Source organism: Cherax quadricarinatus, chromosome 11 (assembly GCF_038502225.1).
Source record: "Cherax quadricarinatus isolate ZL_2023a chromosome 11, ASM3850222v1, whole genome shotgun sequence".
NCBI classification, from domain to species: Eukaryota; Metazoa; Arthropoda; class Malacostraca; order Decapoda; family Parastacidae; genus Cherax; species Cherax quadricarinatus.
The window spans coordinates 40,253,127-40,271,810 of record NC_091302.1 but is presented as its reverse complement, the minus strand read 5'-3'; the positions used below and the strand labels follow the sequence as shown (position 1 = coordinate 40,271,810).

The 18,684-nt window shown below is 41.5% G+C and overlaps 1 protein-coding gene across 2 annotated transcripts in view; it reads left to right on the top strand.

Moving 5' to 3' along the window:
* Positions 1 to 18,684, top strand: part of LOC128687611 (casein kinase I) — a 118,804-nt gene that overhangs the window by 78,418 nt on the left and 21,702 nt on the right. Inside the window, exons 4-6 of one of the 2 annotated variants that reach the window (XM_053775158.2) lie at positions 5,161 to 5,338; positions 5,713 to 5,866; positions 12,132 to 12,395. In XM_053775158.2, the coding sequence (XP_053631133.1) occupies positions 5,161 to 5,338; positions 5,713 to 5,866; positions 12,132 to 12,371 (572 nt within the window). In that variant the 3' untranslated portion in view covers positions 12,372 to 12,395. The remainder of the gene's footprint in view (positions 1 to 5,160; positions 5,339 to 5,712; positions 5,867 to 12,131; positions 12,396 to 18,684) is intronic. The other variant, XM_053775159.2, reaches the window with a different exon arrangement.

Sequence of the window (18,684 nt, the reverse complement as noted above, 5' to 3'; positions counted from 1 at the left end):
GGAATTGTTGGGAAGTTGCATTCGGAGGCTTGTATGCAACCACAGTAACCAGGTTTCGGTTCTCGATCTTTCTGCCAAAATTTCAACTACATCCACTAATAACCTGCACATAGAAGAGAGGAGCTTACGATGACGTTTTGGTCCGACTTGGACCATTTACAAAGTCACAGTAACAAAAAGGAGAGCAGGATGGGTATATGTATGTATGTAGGTAGGAGGTGGTAGTAGTAGTGGAGGTGGAAGGAAGTAGTAGTGGGGAGGTAGCAAGAGGAGGAGGGGCCAGTCAAATACTAAGAAAGAGGAGCACTGCGAGGGAGCTAGGTGCCCACAGAGGGTAAGGGCAAGAACACCGAGGGGGGGGGAAATAAATAAAGAAAGAAGGAACAAATACACAGGGCAGAAGAAAGACAACCCACAGGAGAAAAAAAGGAAAGAGGAAACGGGAAGAGGGAGAAAAAGATAAAAGGAGGAATCAGGTTAGGTCATGAGTGTTCTGAAGTTTGGAGCATTTTACAATGTAGTGGGAGAGGAAGGCATCTACCTAGCTCCCTTGCAGTGCTCCTCTTTCTTAGTAAGTATTTGACTGGCCCCTTACTGCTGCTGCTGCTGCTGCTGCTGCTGCTGCTGCTGCTGCTGCTGCTGCTGCTGCTGCTGCTGCTGCTGCTGCTGCTGCTGCTGCTGCTGCTGCTGCTGCTGCTGCTGCTGCTGCTGCTGCTGCTGCTGCTGCTGCTGCTGCTGCTGCTGCTGCTGCTGCTGCTGCTGCTGCTGCTGCTGCTGCTGCTGCTGCTGCTGCTGCTGCTGCTGCTGCTGCTGCTGCTGCTGCTGCTGCTGCTGCTGCTGCTGCTGCTGCTGCTGCTGCTGCTGCTGCTGCTGCTGCTGCTGCTGCTGCTGCTGCTGCTGCTGCTGCTGCTGCTGCTGCTGCTGCTGCTGCTGCTGCTGCTGCAGCTGCTGCTGCTGCTGCTGCTGCTGCTGCTGCTGCTGCTGCTGCTGCTGCTGCTGCTGCTGCTGCTGCTGCTGCTGCTGCTGCTGCTGCTGCTGCTGCTGCTGCTGCTGCTGCTGCTGCTGCTGCTGCTGCTGCTGCTGCTGCTGCTGCTGCTGCTGCTGCTGCTGCTGCTGCTGCTGCTGCTGCTGCTGCTGCTGCTGCTGCTGCTGCTGCTGCTGCTGCTGCTGCTGCTGCTGCTGGCTGCTGCTGCTGCTGCTGCTGCTCTTCTTTTCTTCTTCTTCTTCTTCTTCTTCTTCTTCTTCTTCTTCTTCTTCTTCTTCTTCTTCTTCTTCTTCTTCTTCTTCTTCTTCTTCTTCTTCTTCTTCTTCTTCTTCTTCTTCTTCTTCTTCTTCTTCTTCTTCTTCTTCTTCTTCTTCTTCTTCTTCTTCTTCTTCTTCTTCTTCTTCTTCTTCTTCTTCTTCTTCTTCTTCTTCTTCTTCTTCTTCTTCTTCTTCTTCTTCTTCTTCTTCTTCTTCTTCTTCTTCAGTGAGACTTTGTAAATGGTCCAAGTCTGACCGAAACGTCGTTGTGAGCTCCTCTCTTCTATGTGCGGGTCATATGTGTATCATTCCAGTCACGGTATTGGGTCTTGTTTTTTTGTTATTCAACTACATCATTTGAGGCATTTAGTAGTTCTGAGCATATTGGTGACTGGCCCAAAAAGAAAAAAGTTTCTCTATATAAATATAGTAATATACAGGAGAAGGGGTTAGTAGCCCCTCATTCCCAGCATTTTAGTTGCCTTTTACGACACGCATGGCTTACGGAGGAAGAATTCTGTTCCACCTGCCCATGGAAATAAGCAGAAATGAACAAGAACTAGTAAGAAAATAGAAGAAAACCCAGAGGGGTGTGTGTATATATGTGCTTGTACATGCATGTGTAGTAGTGTGAGCTAAGTGTAAGTAGGAATAGCAAGACTTGCTTGAAATCTTTTTGTTTGAGACAGAAAAAAGGCACCAGCAATCCATCCATGTAAAACAATTACAGGTTTCCATTTCACACTCGTTTGGTAGGATGGTAGTACCACCCTGAGTGGTTGCTGTCTGCCAACCCACTACCTAGTGTATTTTTTTTTTTTTCCCAACAAGTCGGCCGTCTCCCACCGAGGCAGGGTGACCCAAAAAAGAAAGAAAATCCCCAAAAAGAAAATACTTTCATCATTCAACACTTTCACCACACTCACACATTATCACTGCTTTTGCAGAGGTGCTCAGAATACAACAGTTTAGAAGCATATACGTATAGAGATACACAACATATCCCTCCAAACTGCCAATATCCCAAACCCCTCCTTTAAAGTGCAGGCATTGTACTTCCCATTTCCAGGACTCAAGTCCGACTATATGAAAATAACCGGTTTCCCTGAATCCCTTCACTAAATATTACCCTGCTCACACTCCAACAGATCGTCAGGTCCCAAGTATCATTCGTCTCCATTCACTCCTATCTAACACGCTCATGCACGCTTGCTGGAAGTCCAAGCCCCTCACCCACAAAACCTCCTTTACCCCCTCTTTCCAACCCTTTCGAGGACGACCCCTACCCCTCTTTCCTTCCCCTATAGATTTATATGCTTTCCATGTCATTCTACTTTGATCCATTCTCTCTAAATGACCAAACCACCTCAACAACCTCTCTTCTGCCCTCTGACTAATGCTTTTATTAACTCCACACCTTTTCCTAATTTCCACACTCCGAATTTTCTGCATAATATTTACACCACACATTGCCCTTAGACAATACATCTCCACTGCCTCCAACCGTCTCCTCGCTGCTGCATTTACCACCCAAGCTTCACATCCATATAAGAGTGTTGGTACTACTATACTTTCATACATTCCCTTCTTTGCCTCCATAGATAACGTTTTTTGACTCCACATATACCTCAACGCACCACTCACCTTTTTTCCCTCATCAATTCTATGATTAACCTCATCGTTCATAAATCCATCCGCCGACACGTCAACTCCCAAGTATCTGAAAACATTCACTTCTTCCATACTCCTCCTCCCCAATTTGATATCCAATTTTTCTTTATCTAAATCATTTGATACCCTCATCACCTTACTCTTTTCTATGTTCACTTTCAACTTTCTACCTTTACACACATTCTCAAACTCATCCACTAACCTTTGCAATTTTTCTTTAGAATCTCCCATAAGCACAGTATCATCAGCAAAAAGTAACTGTGTTAATTCCCATTTTGAATTTGATTCCCCATAATTTAATCCCACCCCTCTCCCGAACACCCTAGCATTTACTTCTTTTACAACCCCATCTATAAATATATTAAACAACCATGGTGACATTACACATCCCTGTCTAAGACCTACTTTTACCGGGAAGTATTCTCCCTCTCTTCTACACACCCTAACCTGAGCCTCACTATCCTCATAAAAGCTCTTTACAGCATTTAGTAACTTACCACCTATTCCATATACTTGCAACATCTGCCACATTGCTCCTCTATCCACTCTATCATATGCCTTTTCTAAATCCATAAATGCAATAAAAACTTCCCTACCTTTATCTAAATACTGTTCACATATATGCTTCAATGTAAACACTTGATCTACACATCCCCTACCCACTCTGAAGCCTCCTTGCTCGTCCGCAATTCTACATTCTGTCTTACCTCTAATTCTTTCAATTATAACCCTACCGTATACTTTTCCTGGTATACTCAGTAAACTTATTCCTCTATAATTTTTACAATCTCTTTTGTCCCCTTTCCCTTTATATAAAGGGACTATACATGCTCACCGCCAATCCCTAGGTACCTTCCCCACTTTCATACATTTATTAAACAAAAGTACCAACCACTCCAACACTATATCCCCCCCTGCTTTTAACATTTCTGTCATGATCCCATCAGTTCCAGCTGCTTTACCCCCTTTCATTCTACGTAATGCCTCACGTACCTCCACCACACTTACATTCTGCTCTTCTTCACTCCTAAAAGATGGTATACCTCCCTGGCCAGTGCATGAAATTACCGCCTCCCTTTCTTCCTTAACATTTAAAAGTTCCTCAAAATATTCTCGCCATCTACCTAATACCTCCCTCTCCCCATCTACTAACTCCCCTACTCTGTTTTTAACTGACAAATCCATACTTTCCCTAGGCTTTCTTAACTTGTTTAACTCACTCCAAATTTTTTTCTTATTTTCATTAAAATTTTTTGACAGTGCCTCTCCCTATCATCTGCTCTCCTTTTGCACTCTCTCACCACTCTCTTTACCTTTCTTTTACTCTCCATATACTCTGCTCTTCTTATAACACTTCTGCTTTGTAAAAACCTCTCGTAAGCTACATTTTTCTCTTTTATCACACCCTTTACTTCATCATTCCACCAATCACTCCTCTTTCCTCCTGCCCCCACCCTCCTATAACCACAAACTTCTGCCCCACATTCTAATACTGCATTTTTAAAACTATTCCAACCCTCTTCAACCCCCCCCCCCCCACTACTCATCTTTGCACTAGCCCACCTTTCTGCCAATAGTCGCTTATATCTCGCCCGAACTTCCTCCTCCCTTAGTTTATACACTTTCACCTCCCTCTTTCTTGTTGTTGCCACCTTCCTCTTTTCCCATCTACCTCTTACTCTAACTGTAGCTACAACTAAATAATGATCCGATATATCAGTTGCCCCTCTATAAACATGTACATCCTGGAGCCTACCCATCAACCTTTTATCCACCAATACCTAATCTAACAAACTACTTTCATTACGTGCTACATCATATCTTGTATATTTATTTATCCTCTTTTTCATAAAATATGTATTACTTATTACCAAATTTCTTTCTACACATAGCTCAATTAAAGGCTCCCCATTTACATTTACCCCTGGCACCCCAAATTTACCTACTACTCCCTCCATAACATTTTTACCCACTTTAGCATTGAAATCCCCAACCACCATTACTCTCACACTTGATTCAAAACTCCCCACGCATTTATATTATGCAAATATTGAGTGAAAAGTAGTAATCTGAGGTGTTAAATCAGAGTATTTAATGTATACTGATTAGTGGGTAAGAGCATTGAGTTTTAATGCTGGTGTTCAGTAAAAAAAAAAAAAAATTACTGTTTAGGATAGCTGAATTGATAGACTTATGTTCACTCGAATTAATTTAGATGTATGTCTATAACTATTTCTGTATTTGCAGACAACTTTCTTATGGGCATTGGTCGTCATTGCAACAAATTATTCCTGATTGATTTTGGATTGGCCAAGAAATACAGAGATAATCGGTCCCGTGCACACATACCTTACCGGGAGGACAAAAACCTGACAGGGACCGCTCGTTACGCCTCTATTAATGCTCACTTGGGTATTGAGCAGAGGTAAATTATAAGAGACTTGAATGAAGTTTTGGCCTTGTACATGCTGTCTTCATGTAAATGTGATATCTTGAGTAAAAATATTTCCAGACTTAATGCTTAGAACTATTTGAATTGATGCAACATTTTTCTGTGCATCTTTTAAAACTTCTTTGTTCTACATTTACACAGTTTGCTACCTAAAATGCAAAGCTGCTTCTACTAGAGGAGTTGTTAATTTTAGCACAAGTATAAACTTTAAAAGAATTGGAAATGTTATTAGATCAATAGGTTAACAAGTATGTTTCTATAATAATAAAAAAATCTTATTAGATCAGAGTTGTGTGTGTGTGTGTGTTTTTGTAAATATTGAAATGGTGATTACTACTATCTAACAGCCGACGAGATGACATGGAGAGCTTGGGATATGTTCTGATGTACTTCAACCGGGGATCTCTTCCCTGGCAAGGTCTTAAAGCTGCCACCAAGAAGCAGAAGTATGAGAAAATCAGTGAGAAAAAGATGTCGACTCCTGTTGAATCACTCTGCAAGGTTAGCACTGTTTAATTTTTTTAATTTGTGCATACAAACAGGTGCACCTTCTCTGCATTAATTTTATACAGTAGGATGTTGATTGTTGATACTCTGGCATTCCAAATACTGGAAATAATTAAAACCAAAAATATTTCAAACACTGTAAAAAATGACATATCCTGAGGTGCATCAACTTTAACAGGTAGTGTGTAGTGATTGCAAATACAGTTGACCCTTGAGTAATGTTGGAGTTATTTCTGAACGGTTGGGTTGTATTGAAATTGGTGCTAACTGAAGTGAAGCACACATGGGAAAAATTGGTTTATGTTCCTTTTGAGTCTCCCCCCTCCTTTCCTCAAAAAAAAAAAAAAAAAAAAAAAAGTTTGCTCTTGATTGTTGATATGCTAGTGTGTAGAGGGGGTTAATGTGATCCTTTATAATACCTCTTGTCTGTTGCCCCTATTCACCTAGTAGTAATTAGGTTCCTAGGTCTTGGCTAACTGTTGTGGACTTCAAATTTGGGGAAAAGGATTAGACCCCATTGGAAATAAGCCAGTCATGAGACTGGCTTTGTTATCCCAGGTTACTAACCCTCCAGGGTAGCAATCCATTTAAAATTACCATTGACGATTACCTGTTTGAATATTGGTAGAATTAGCCACCTTGGAGTAAAAGTGGCTCTGTACATTTTATTTTTACTACAATCATCTCCCATCAAGGTAGGTGACCCAAAAAGAAAATATTCATCATTCTTTCTATTGCTGTCTCCAGAAGTGTGCTGACCTCACAATTCAGATTACTCAGACTGCAACATCACTCCTTTTTTCAGACTGCAAGCACTTTCTCACTTCCAGGACCAAAGTCCAGCTGACTGGTTTCCCTGAAAGTTACCTTGCTCACTTTCCAACAGCATGTACATTGAAAACCACTTGTCTTCATTCACTCCTATCTAACTTATTCTCACAAGCCTCTTTTGCTCCCTCCCTCCAGTCTCTCCTGATATGATCCTCTACCCATCCTATTAACCACCCCAGATTTATACCCTCTTTGCCACCCTATTCTATCTCCTTCCCCTATACTTGCCAGACTACCACAACCCCTCCTCATCCCTCTGATTTATACTCCCTGGAGACCCTCTTTTATTTCTACACTTGAATTCCGAAGAGGTATGGGGTAGGTTTAAAAATGTAGTGTTAGTGTTCAGCAGAAGTTTGTGGTTACAGGAAAGTGGGTGCGGGAGGGAAGAGGAGCGATTGGTGGAATGATGATGTAAAGAGAGTAGTAAGGGAGAAAAAGTTAGCATATGAGAAGTTTTTACAAAGTAGAAGTGATGCAAGGAGGGAAAAGTATATGGAGAAAAAGAGAGAGGTTAAGAGAGTGGTGAAGCAATGTAAAAAGAGAACAAATGAGAGAGTGGGTGAGATGTTATCAACAAATTTTGTTGAAAATAAGAAAAAGTTTTGGAGTGAGATTAATAAGTTAAGGAAGCCTAGAGAACAAATGGATTTGTCAGTTAAAAATAGGAGAGGAGAGTTATTAAATGGAGAGTTAGAGGTATTGGGAAGATAGAGGGAATATTTTGAGGAATTGTTAAATGTTGATGAAGATAGGGAAGCTGTGATTTCGTGTATAGGGCAAGGAGGAATAACATCTTGTAGGAGTGAGGAAGAGCCAGTTGTGAGTGTGGGGGAAGTTCGTGAGGCAGTAGGTAAAATGAAAGGGGGTAAGGCAGCCGGGATTGATGGGATAAAGATAGAAATGTTAAAAGCAGGTGGGGATATAGTTTTGGAGTGGTTGGTGCAATTATTTAATAAATGTATGGAAGAGGGTAAGGTACCTAGGGATTGGCAGAGAGCATGCATAGTTCCTTTGTATAAAGTCAAAGGGGACAAAAGAGAGTGCAAAAATTTTAGGGGGATAAGTCTGTTGAGTATACCTGGTAAAGTGTATGGTAGTAATTATTGAAAGAATTAAAAGTAAGACGGAGAATAGGATAGGAGATGAACAAGGTTGCTTTAGGAAAGGTAGGGTGTGTGTGGACCAGGTGTTTACAGTGAAACATATAAGTGAACAGTATTTAGATAAGGGTAAAGAGGTCTTTGTGGCATTTATGGATTTGGAAAAGGTGTATGACAGGGTGGATAGGGGGGCAATGTGGCAGATGTTGCAGGTGTACACAAATAACCCGCACATAAAAGAGAGAAGCTTACGACGACGTTTCGGTCCGACTTGGACCATTGACAAAGTCACACTAACAGAGGTGGAGCAGGACGGCTATATATAGGCAGGAAGAGCTGGAGGTAGTAGTAGTAGTGGTAGTAGTAGTACAAGAATTGTATATAATACCGACAGGATGAAATGACACATGCACAACACCCGGGCATCCCCACCGTAGACGTTTCGCCATCCAGCCAGCCACTGGATGGCGAAACGTCTACGGTGGGGATGCCCGGGTGTTGTGCATGTGTCATTTCATCCTGTCGGTATTATATACAATTCTTGTACTACTACTATTACTACCTCCACCTCTTCCTGCCTATATATAGCCGTCCTGCTATACCTCTGTTAGTGTGACTTTGTCAATGGTCCAAGTCGGACCGAAACGTCGTCGTAAGCTTCTCTCTTTTATGTGCGGGTTATTTGTGTATCGTTCCAGTCACGGTATTGTGCCTTTTTGTTATTTATTTTTGCAGGTGTATGGTGTAGGAGGTAGGTTACTGAAAGCAGTGAAGAGTTTTTACGAGGATAGTGAGGCTCAAGTTAGAGTACATAGGAAAGAGGGAAATTATTTCCCAGTAAAAGTAGGCCTTAGACAAGGATGTGTGATGTCACCATGGTTGTTTAATATATTTATAGATGGGGGTTGTAAGAGAAGTAAATGCGAGGGTCTTGACAAGAGGCGTGGAGTTAAAAGATAAAGAATCACACATAAAGTGGGAGTTGTCACAGTTGCTCTTTGCTGATGACACTGTGCTCTTGGGAGATTCTGAAGAGAAGTTGCAGAAATTGGTGGATGAATTTGGTAGGGTGTGCAAAAGAAGAAAATTAAAAGTGAATACAGGAAAGAGTAAGGTTATGAGGATAACAAAAATATTAGGTGATGAAAGATTGGATATCAGATTGGAGGGAGAGAGTATGGAGGAGGTGAATGTATTCAGATATTTAGGAGTGGACGTGTCAGCGGATGGGTCTATGAAGGATGAGGTGAATCATAGAATTGATGAGGGGAAAAGGGTGAGTGGTGCACTTAGGAGTCTGTGGAGACAAAGAACTTTGTCCTTGGAGGCAAAGAGGGGAATGTATGAGAGTATAGTTTTACCAACACTCTTTCTTATATGGGTGTGAAGCATGGGTGATGAATGTTGCAGCGAGGAGAAGCCTGGAGGCATTGGAGATGTCATGTCTGAGGGCAATGTGTGGTGTGAGTATAATGCAGAGAATTCGTAGTTTGGAAGTTAGGAGGAGGTGCGGGATTACCAAAACTGTTGTCCAGAGGGCTGAGGAAGGGTTGTTGAGGTGGTTCGGACATGTAGAGAGAATGGAGCGAAACAGAGTGACTTCAAGAGTGTATCAGTCTGTAGTGGAAGGAAGGCGGGGTAGGGGTCGGCCTAGGAAAGGTTGGAGGGAGGGGGTAAAGGAGGTTTTGTGTGCGAGGGGCTTGGACTTCCAGCAGGCATGCGTGAGCGTGTTTGATAGGAGTGAATGGAGACAAATGGATTTTAATACTTGACGTGCTGTTGGAGTGTGAGCAAAGTAACATTTATGAAGGGGTTCAAGGAAACCGGCAGGCCGGACTTGAGTCCTGGAGATGGGAAGTACAGTGCCTGCACTCTGAAGGAGGGGTGTTAATGTTGCAGTTTAAAAACTGTAGTGTAAAGCACCCTTCTGGCAAGACAGTGATGGAGTGAATGATGGTGAAAGTTTTTCTTTTTCGGGCCACCCTGCCTTGGTGGGAATAGGCCAGTGTGATAATAATAAAAATAGTTACACACACTACACATGGCTTTAAAGCATGACTTCTCTGTTGCTTCTAGCTGCTTCCTCACTTCATTCAAAACCTATGCCTCACATCAACACGAGTGTTGATACCACCTACTTTTTCTTTTTCCCTTATCACCTTCCTTTTTCCTGCAGTCACTTTTAATTTCCTTCTTTTACATACCCTCTCAAATTTGTCCACCAACATTGTCTTCAGAACCCACCAAAAGAACTATTCAGCAAAGATCAAATGTGATAACTCCCACTTGATATCAGATCCTACATTTATTAATTCTTCATTCCATTTCAACACAAATATTCACCTCACAACCCCATCAATAAATATGTTAAATAACTGTAGTGACATCATGCTTCCCTGTCTGTATTACTGGGAAAGTGTCTCCCTCCTAAATACTCTAACCTGAGCCTTTCTCATATCACTTAGCTGCATTTAGTAACCTGCCTCTTATTTCATGCATTTGCAAAGTCAGTCACATGGCTACCTTATCCACCCTATCATGTGCCTTTTCTAAATCAATAAATGCAATACAGCTCCGTAGCCTTGTCTAAGTACTACTCACATGCTTCAGTGTGGACACTTGTCTTCACATCCCCCACTCTTCCTAAATGCTCCCTGCTCTTCTGCGGTCCTACTTTGTCTTAACCCTTTCACTGTTGGTCCCATAATATTATGGCTTGCAAGCCAGTGTCGGTCCTGTAATACTACGACAAAATTCTAGCGGCTTCCAATCTTGTGGGAGATAGCTGGTAGGCCTACATACGAGAGAATGGGTCTTGAGTGGTCAGTGTGCACAGTATAATAAGGATCCTGCAGCACGCTGTGCATAATGACAAAAAACTGCGTGTTTTTGGTTTAAAACCGCAACTTTACGATGTATTTTTTGTATGGTATTTATGATTGTATTCTCGTTTTTTTATCTCGCTTGATAGAATGGAAGATGTATTACAAAAATAGACGATTTTGAATGGTTTACAGACGAGAAGTACCTTGAAATTGAGCTCAAAGTAGCGGAAATGTTTTGTTTTTGCCAATGTTAGAGTAAACAAATTACATCACGCATCCAATACACGTGTGGGTCTAATATGCTTTCACAAACATGCTGATATTATTTATGCCATTTTTATAATAATGCAGTAGTCTGCATAACAGTGAATCTTCTCTTTTTTGTGAATAAAATTTCAAAATAGCAAGCATAATATAAGAGGGGCCTGGAGATGTAACTGATGAACAGAGAAAATGTTATTGTAGTGCTAGGAATGTTTGCATTGTTAATTCTTGACCCTGTCTTGAAATTGGCCTTCCTTGGATTTTGTATACAGTTGGCCAAATTTCAAATTTCTGATCGCTTTATTGGGTAGTTGAAATAGGTAAATGGGCAGTTTTTTGTAATGAATCAATAGAACAAAAGGAGTTCTAGTGAAATAGCTATGAGTTTGGTCAACTGGAACAATGAAATTGGCCCAAAATACGGCTCAAATTGGATGAAGTCTCTGATGCATAAATATCGCCTAGACCGCTAGCTTTACGAGAGTGTAATTCCATAAGTTTTCTATCAAATTTCATACTTTTGGTTTTATTACCATCAGGAAAAGATTACCATTTCAAGAGTTTTTTTTAAGTTCATCGCTGAGAGCAGGTTTGTAAGCAGGGGTCTCTACAGTGAGAAGCCCTTGTGGCTTAGCGCTTCTTTTTGATTATAATAATAATAATCTACAGTGAGAGGGTCAAGGTGTATTCACTGTACAGTGGTACCCCCAGTTTTGTACAACTCCCAACTCGAACAATTATTTAAGTGTATTATTGTAAGTGCTTTAAGTGCTTTTGTAAGTGTAATTTTGGGGGTCTGAATCAGACTACTCTAACTTACATTTATTCCTTTTGGAAACAAATTCGTTTGGTAACGACACTCGAACAGCCTTCTAGCCTTCTGGGAAGAGTTATGGCCGAAACTCGGGGTACCACTAACTGTTTAATTGCTCCTTTTTCCCTTATATAAGGGAATTATGCATGCATTCTGTACATGTACATAAAAGAGGAGAAAGTGAAGGGTTACTTACAGGATGAATATCTTTGTGGTATTGGGTTATGCCATTACTGTATCCAGTCTCTTATAAAAGACATGGAGCAGCTCTGATAGTCTGTATAAGGCTACCCTGAGGCTTTTCTGGAGGAATTCTCTAGAGAAAGTCAGAATATCATTGTGACCAATTTTTCAGGGATAAAATGTAATTCTTTAACAGTACTAACAAATAACTATATTGTTAATGGTTTTAAATTTTCCAGGGTTTCCCAGCAGAGTTTGCAATGTACCTAAACTATTGCCGGGGGTTGAGGTTTGATGAAGCGCCAGACTACATGTACCTGCGTCAACTCTTCCGGATCCTGTTTCGCACTCTACACCACCAGTATGACTACACTTTTGATTGGACCATGCTTAAGCAAAAGGCTGCATCTACTGCAGCAGCAGTATCGGGAACCACTCCTCAACCTGCAACAACTCAGGGTACACAGAAACAGCTCTGAGGTCTTGAATGAAGGTGATTAAAGGTTTGTGACATTTTCTTTAGCCATTGCAATTGTGTAATGTGTGTTGGATATATGCAGAAAATCAATGGGGGCACTGTCAAGAAATTTTAATGAAAATAAAAAAAAATTTGGAGTGAGTTAAACAAGTTAAGAAAGCCTTGGGAACAAATGGATTTGTCAGTTAAAAACAGAGTAGGAGAGTAAGTAGATGGGGAGATGGAGGTATTGGGTAGATGGTGAGAATACTCTGAGGAACTTTTAAATGTCGACGAAGAAAGGGAGGCGGTAATTTCATGCACTGGCCAGGGAGGTATACTATCTTTTAGGAGTGAACAAGAGCAGGATGTAAGTGTGGGGGAGGTGCGTGAGGCATTATGTAGAATGAAAGGGGGTAAAGCAGCTGAAACTGATGGGATCATGACAAATGCTAAAAGTGGGGGGGGGGGGGGGGGGATAGTGTTGGAGTGGTGGTTATTTTTGTTTAATAAATGTATGAAAGAGGGGAAGTCACCTAGGGATTGGCAGAGAGCATGTATAGTTCCTTTATATAAAGGGAAGGGGGACAGAAGAGGTTGTAAAAATTATAGAGGAATTAGTTTACTGAGTATGCCAGGAAAAGTGTATGGTAGGGTTATTATTGAAAGAATTAGAGGTAAGACAGAATGTAGGATTGTAGATGAGCAAGGAGGTTTCAGAGTGGGTAGGGGATGTGTAGATCAAGTGTTTACATTGAAGCATATATGTGAACAGTATTTAGATAAAGGTAGGGAAGTTTTTATTGCATTTATGGATTTAGAAAAGGCATATGATAGTGGATAGGGGAGCAATGTGGCAGATGTTGCAAGTATATAGAATAGGTGGTAAGTTACTAAATGCTGTAAAGAGCTTTTATGAGGATAGTGAAGCTCAGGTTAGGGTGTGTAAAAGAGAGGGAGACTACTTTCCAGTAAGAGTAGGTCTTACACAGGGATGTGTAATGTCACCATGGTTGTTTAATATATTTATAGATGGGGTTGTAAAAGAAGTAAATGCTAGGGTGTTAGGGAGAGGGGTGGGTTTAAATTATGGGGAATCAAATACGAAATGGGAAGTGAGTTATTTTTTGCTGATACTGTGCTTATGGGAGATTCTAAAGAAAAATTGCAGAGGTTAGTGGAGGAGTTTGGGAGTGTGTGTGAAGGTAGAAAGTTGAAAGTGAACATAGAAAAGAGTAAAGTGTTGAGGGTATCAAATGATTTAGATAAAGAAAAATTGGATATCAAATTGGGGAGGAGGAGTATGGAAGAAGTGAATGTTTTCAGATATTTGGGAGTTGATGTATCAGCAGTTGGATTTATGAAGGATGAGGTGAATCATAGAATTGATTAGGGAAAAAAGGTGAGTGGTGCATTGAGGAGACAAAAAATGTTATCTATGGAGGCAAAGAAGGGAATGTATGAAAGGATAGTGGTACGAACACTCTTGTATGGGTGTGAAGCTTGGGTTGTAAATGCTGCAGCGAGGAGGCGGTTGGAGGCAGTGGAGATGTCCTGTCTAAGGGCAATGTGTGGTGTAAATATTATGCAGAAAATTTGGAGTGTGGAAATTAGGAGAAGGTGTAGAGTTAATAAAGGTATTAGTCAGAGGGCTGAAGAGGGGTTGTTGAGGTGGTTTTGTAATTTAGAAAGAATGAATCAAAGTAGAATGACATGAAGAGCGTATAAATCTGTTGGGGAAGGAAGGCGGGGTAGGGGTTGTCCTCGAAAGGGTTGGAGGGAGGGGGTAAAGGTTGTTTTGTGGGCGAGGGGTTTGGACTTCCAGCAAGCGTGCGTGAGCGTGTTAGATAGGAGTGAATGGAGACGAATGGTGTTTGGGACCTGACGAGCTGTTGGAGTGTGAGCAGGATAATATTTAGTGAAGGGATTCAGGGAAACCGGTTATTTTATATAGCTGGACTTGAGTCCTGGAAATGGGATGTACAGTGCCTGCACTTAAAAGGAGGGGTTTGGGATATTGGCAGTTTGAAGGGATATGTTGTGTATCTTTATACATATATACAGTGGACCCTCGGCTAACGATATTAATCCGTTCTTGAAAGCTCATCGTTAGCTGAATTATTTTTTTCCCCCCCAACAAGTCGGCCGTCTCCCACCGAGGCAGGGTGACAAAAAAAGAAAGTGCTTTCATCATTCAACACTTTCACCTCACTCACACACAATCACTGTTTTTGCAGAGGTGCTCAGAACACAACAGTTTAGAAGCATATACATATAAAGATACACAACATATCCCTCCAAACTGCTAATATCCCAAAACCCCTCCTTTAGAGTGCAGACATTGTACTTCCCATTTCCAGTACTCAAGTCCGGCTATATAAAAATAACCGGTTTGCCTGAATCCCTTCACTAAATATTACCCTGCTCACACTCCAACAGATCGTCAGGTCCCAAATACCATTCGTCTCCATTCACTCCTATTGAACACGCTCGTGCACGCCTGCTGGAAGTCCAAGCCCCTCGCCCACAAAACCTCCCTTACCCCTTCCTTCCAACCTTTTCGAGGACGACCCCTACCCCACCTTCCTTTTCCTACAGATTTAAATGCTCTCCATGTCATTCTACTTTGATCCATTCTCTCTAAATGGCCAAACCACCTCAACAACCCCTCTTCAGCCCTCTGACTAATACTTTTATTAACTACACACCTTCTCCTAATTTCCACACTCCGAATTTTCTGCATAATATTTACACCACACATTGCCCTTAGACAGGACATCTCCACTGCCTCCAACTGCCTCCTCGCTGCTGCATTCACAACCCAAGCTTCTCACCCATATAAGAGTGTTGGTACTACTATACTTTCATACATTCCCTTCTTTGCCTCCATAGATAACCGTTTTTGACTCCCACATATACCTCAACGCACCACTCACCTTTTTTTTCCTTCACCAATTCTATGATTAACCTCATCCTTCATAAATCCATCTGCCGACACGTCAACTCCCAAGTATCTGAAAACATTTTCTTCCATACTCCTCTTCCCCAATTTGTTATCCAATTTTTCTTTATCTAAATCATTTGATACCCTCATCACCTTTCTCTTTTCGATGTTCACTTTCAACTTTCTACCTTTACACTCACTCCCAAACTCATCCACTAACCTTTGCAATTTTTCTTTAGAATCTACCATAAGCACAGTATCATCAGCAAAAAGTAACTGTGTCAATCACCATTTTGTATTTGATTCCCCATAATTTAATCCCACCCCTCTCCCGAACACCCTAGCATTTACTTCGTTTACGACCCCATCTATAAATATATTAAACAACCATGGTGACATTACACATACCTGTCTAAGACCTACTTTTACCGGGAAGTAGTCTCCCTCTTATACACACCCTAACCTGAGCCTCGCTATGGTAAACTTGCACAATGTTCTGGCATGCAGGTACACATTAAAATCACCAAGAGTGTCTTATTAGTCTTGAAGATGCCATATTAATGACGATGATAATAATAACACAATAATAATCACTAAGGAGCATTAAATATCGTATAAAACGTTAATATAGACATTTTGCTTAATCCATCTAAATACACCCCACAGCAGAATAAATTAACAAATATGAGATGTTGTAGCCAGGCAACTTGTAGGACTTGTGGTAGTGTTCATCTGGTTTGTTTACATTATGTGTGGGTGGGGTTGGGAGTGCTGCCCTTCCTGACTACCCATATTTCCCAACCTGACTCTATACAAATAAAACTCGCCTCTCACCCTACATTAAGACTACAAATATTTTAAGGTAATTAATGAGTGTACTATATATGCATTTTATCACTCTAGGGAGCTTAATGTCGTAGTAGGTGTAAGTGGCCAGGCAGGATGCCATACCTTCCACACGACTTTCTACAAATAAATACTTTTCAACTCTCAGCCTCCATTAAGACTACAAATATTTTAAGGTAAGTAATGCATGTACTGGATATGCATTTTATCGCTCTAGGGAGCTGTAAGCATCGTAGTATAGTATGTGTGGGTGGGGTGGCCAGGAGGGCTACTATACCTGACTTCTTCGAGTAAGTACTACTCACCTTTTGCCCTACATTAAGACTACAAATATTTTGAGGTAAATAATGAGTGTACTGTGTGTGTATTTTATTTTTTAATACCTAGTTCTATTGCTAACTTAATATGTTAGTGTAAACTTGTTATCTGGCATTCATATGCATTTATAAATGGAGAAAATGGGATTCTGCTTTCCGGCAAAGTCTGCTTTCCGGCAGTAGCCTGGAACTTAACCTGCCGAATAAGTGGGGCCCTACTGTACATTTTTATAGAAAGGCAACGGATATATCAGATCATTATTTATTTGTAGCTACAGTTAGAGTAAGAGGTAGATGGGACATACGGAAAATGGCATCAGCAAGTAAGAGATGTGAAAGTGTATAAACTAAGGGAGGAGGAAGTTAGGGTGAGATAACCAACTATTGGCAGAAAGATGGGCTAATGCAAGTGGGGGAGGGGGGGAGGGGGTAGAAGAGGGTTGGAAGTTTTCAAATTGCATTATTAGAATATGGGGCAGAAGTTTGTGGCTATAGGAGGGTGGGTGCAGGAGGAAAGAGGAGTGATTGGTGGAATGAAGTAAAGGGTGTGATAAAAGAGAAAGGCAGCTTATGAGAGGTTTTTACAAAGCAGAAGTTATAAGAAGAGCAGAGTATATGGAGAGTAAAAGAAAGGTGAAGAGAGTGGTGAGAGTGCAAAAGGAGAGCAGATGATAGTGGGAGAGGCACTGTCAAGAAATTTTAATGACAAGACAGTGATGGAGTGAATGATGGTGAAAGTTTTTCTTTTTCGGGCCACCCTGCCTTGGTGGGAATCGGCCGGTGTGATAATAAAATATAAAAAAAAAGAAAAAAATTTGGAGTGAGTTAAACAAGTTAAGAAAGCCTAGGGAAAGTATGGATTTGTCAGTTAAAAACAGAGTAGGGGAGTTAGTAGATGGGGAGATGGAGGTATTAGGTAGATGGCGAGAATATTTTGAGGAACTTTTAAATGTTGAGGAAGAAAGAGAGGCGGTAATTTCATGCACTGGTCAGGGAGGTATGCCATCTTTTAGGAGTGAAGAGGAGCAGAATGTAAGTGTGGGGGAGGTACGTGAGGCATTACGTAGAATGAAAGGGGGTAAAGCAGCTGGAACTGATGGGATCATGACAGAAATGTTAAAAGCAGGGGGGGATATAGTGTTCGAGTTATCTAATGATATAAGGAGCTCATGAAGTGCTTCCCTGTGATGGATTATCTTAGCTGCAACTTTATAACACAGCCCAAGAGGGCAGTCTTGATCTTTGGACAGAAGTCCCTGAGGTAGGACTTCTGAACCTTCCTCCTGTAGCTCCAGGCTTGTATCCACATGTACCACAGGATTATGGATATCCTTCAATTTTCTGAAATTTTCAACCTGGCTGCAACAAAATTCTTCTGGAATGCAATCTATGTGGCAGTAGTTCGAACAAGTAGGCTCCTTACATCTAAGAAGAATTTTGTCCCTTGTGGTATACCCACAAACACTGCAGTAGCTACTGGGACAATAACCAGATAGCGTAGATGTTCTTGCTATTTTGCGAAGTCATCCCAGAGGAGGCTTGTAGGTTTGCAATGAAGTTCACAGGAGAGAGAGTGGGTGGTGGTATCGTGGGTGGGGTGGAGTATCGTGGGTGGGGGTGTTTATAGCGGGGTGGGTAGTGAGGGCAGGCAGTGGGCCGACGAGCTGGAAGTGTTGCCTTCTCACTATCACTTAATAAACACTGTTTATGCTATCCACTTTTCCACTAAAGGAAGATGTTACACAAATCACTATGTTGCATTGTACCAGTCACGTTGTTATAAAGCACCCAGATGCTAGTACATAGCACAAAAGACATATAATATTATTAGATGATCACTGTGAAGGCAATAGTGACGTCACTCCTAGGCCTGACACTGTCCCCTCACTCACACCATATCTTCACCATACCACACTTAAATATCACTGATATTACTGATATTCACTTATATTCACTTATTTATTTTATTATCACACTGGCCGATTCCCACCAAGGCAGGGTGGCCCGAAAAAGAAAAACTCACCATCATTCACTCCATCACTGTCTTGCCAGAAGGGTGCTTTACACTACAGTTTTTAAACTGCAACATTAACACCCCTCCTTCAGAGTGCAGGCACTGTACTTCCCATCTCCAGGACTCAAGTCCGGCCTGCCGGTTTCCCTGAACCCCTTCATAAATGTTACTTTGCTCACACTCCAACAGCACGTCAAGTATTAGAAACCATTTG